At 56.1% G+C, this 2,500-nt stretch overlaps 1 protein-coding gene across 4 annotated transcripts in view; it reads right to left on the bottom strand.

Moving 5' to 3' along the window:
• The window catches only part of stan (Protocadherin-like wing polarity protein stan), a 287,888-nt gene that overhangs the window by 282,795 nt on the left and 2,593 nt on the right, over positions 1-2,500 (bottom strand). For all 4 annotated transcript variants that reach the window (XM_070140766.1, XM_070140765.1, XM_070140763.1 and 1 more), the window contains exon 1: positions 1,307-2,500. This exon is cut by the window's right edge. In XM_070140766.1, the coding sequence (XP_069996867.1) occupies positions 1,307-2,500 (1,194 nt within the window). The remainder of the gene's footprint in view (positions 1-1,306) is intronic.

The following is a 2,500-nucleotide window of genomic DNA, read 5'->3' as shown; positions in this document are numbered from 1 at the left end:
GCGCCTCGGCCCACACACGCCAACTCGCTTTATCGCATAGCAGGAACACAGCGCTTTATCTAATCTCCCCGCTTGTGTCGCCGGCGGGGGTTAAAAATAGCCTCGGAGATGGCAGAAGCTCGTGCTAAAATATCCTTTCCCGCTCACCTGAAGCAGGAAAGCCGACCCGATGCCGAAATAGCGACGGCGAAGGAGGAAGGAGAGAGGGAGGGAGGGGCGACATGGAGGTGGCGTTGGTGCCCCCCGGCGGGTACAAGGAGTGGAAGAGAAGACGTTATTCAACCGTACGGACGTTTAGTTACGCCGACTCGCGGGGAAACATTAATTCGGCCTCTGCCAGACCCCGCTGACCATTGTTCGCAAAATGTCTTAACTTGGTGGTTCCTGGAGGAGGAAGCCAGGGCGGGGATGCCTTTGTCGGCCTCGATTTTCTTCTTAGGACTTCTGACAATGGACGACTTCGGTGGGCCGGGGAGAGGGGAGGAAGGACTCAAGTGCATAGGATTCAGGGACTACCTGACTAACTTTGGACTATGGAGAGCTTGATCAAGACGGACAAGCGATCAAAATTTATTTCCTGTGCGGAGTTCACGAGGGGCATAAGGAAGGCCAAGGCGTGGGACGGTGGAGGCGAAGGTAGGGTGGGGGAAAATAAAAGAAAAAAAGTCTTTAAGGATAGGCGTTGGCTCCTTGACTGTGAGCTTTTTGAATTGCTATATTTGCGGTACTTCTGCGAGTGGAGAGGAGGGAAGAGTAAGAGGATGAGTTGTAAATTTGGATGAGCGAGCATAGTGACCAGGCTGTAACAGGGATAATACCTGTGTTACTGCCAAAGGCCGGAATTTTATATTACTTGCTTCCTGTAGAGGCATGGAATTAACATGACTTTTAATGAAAACTAATTCCTTGATTATAAAAGACAGACTTTCATGAAACAAAACGAGGATCATGTTACTTTTACTTGCATATAAACCTTAAAGAATACCGGAAATTTATTTGCCAATGAAAATCAAAATTTCCCTTGGAAACCCTATCGCATATCTCACAAGAATAAAACACAACAACAGGTAGTCTAACCACCGTGAAAACATCGAGAACCAGCATTACGACTCATATTATGACTTACTCAGACGTATTTAAATCTCAAATTAGCATAAGGTAATGTGTGTGGCAGGACAAGGGTACGGCGAGGCAGCCGAGGAGGGGGTGGGGGTACTGCAGGCCGGGGCGAAGGGAGGGACGTTAAGAAGGCAGTAATTATCTCCCACAACGCTGACGTCTTCATACCACCTACGACGCCGCTTACCTGGTCCATCACGTCGGCGTCCATGGCGGGCACGCGGCCGATGGGCCCGACGGGGAAATGGTTCTTGAAGTTGTTGAAGATGACGCGGAAATCTGAGAGGATGGGCGCGTTGTCGTTCGTGTCGACCACGTGGATGGTGACGGGGATGTCCGAGCGCAGCGGGGCTGACGTCGCGCGCACGTTCAGTTGGTACTTCTTCTTCGGGGACTCGTAGTCGAGCTCTACGCGGGTCACGAGCTCGGCGCGCCCTTCGGCGGGGTGAGCCACCATGGTGAAGTTCTGGGCGTCGGGCCCGCCGATGATGCTATACTGGATGAAGGCGTTGGCGCCCGCGTCGGGGTCCTTGGCTCGCACCTCGCCCACCGTCGAGCCGATGGGCGAATTCTCAGCGATGTAAAGTTGGATGCGATCGGTGTCGAACAGCGGGGGGTTGTCGTTGATGTCCTCGACGTCTACAACGACTGTCACCGACGAGGAGCGTTCGGGCGCGCCTCTGTCTACCGCTAAAGCCACCAGGTTGTACTCAGCTACGGTCTCCCGGTCGAGCACACGAGCGGTCCTCACCACCCCCGATGTCGGGTCGAGCGAGAAGGCGCCGTTGCCGTCATTGCCGCCGTCGAAGGAGTACCGGACTCTGCCGTTGAGCCCTGCGTCGGCGTCGCTGGCCTTGATCTGGACGACGGAGGCCCCAGCGGACGCGTCCTCCTGGATAGAGGCGCGGTAGGCAGGCTTGCTGAAGACCGGGGCGTTGTCGTTGACATCGACGACCGTGATCTCGACGTCGGTAGTGTCGGAGAGCGAAGGCGTGCCGTTATCGCGCGCCGTGACGGTCAGGAGGTAGCCGCCCTGCGCCTCGCGATCCAACGGCATGGTGGTGGTGATGGCGCCCGTGCTCGGGTGGATCACGAACTCGGGAACGGCCTCCCCGCTCAGTGAGTACGTGATTCGAGCGTTCTCTCCCGTGTCGCCGTCAGAGGCCGCTACCATGATGACTGTGCTGCCCTCTGGGGCGTCCTCGAAGATGGTGGCGGAATAGGGTGTGTTTTCGAACTGCGGCGGAAAGGTGTTGGCGTCGCTTACGTTAATGTAAATGGTGGCCGTGTCGTAGCGCCCCCCGGCGTCTGTGGCGGTCAGCGTGAGGATGTAGCTCGTGTCCTGCTTGTAGTCAAGCGGCTGCGCCAGAGACACGAGTCC

Source organism: Penaeus vannamei, chromosome 27 (genome assembly GCF_042767895.1).
Source record: "Penaeus vannamei isolate JL-2024 chromosome 27, ASM4276789v1, whole genome shotgun sequence".
Taxonomy (NCBI): domain Eukaryota; kingdom Metazoa; phylum Arthropoda; class Malacostraca; order Decapoda; family Penaeidae; genus Penaeus; species Penaeus vannamei.
The sequence above is the reverse complement of the archived record's forward strand: the minus strand, read 5'-3'. Positions and strand labels throughout refer to the sequence as shown.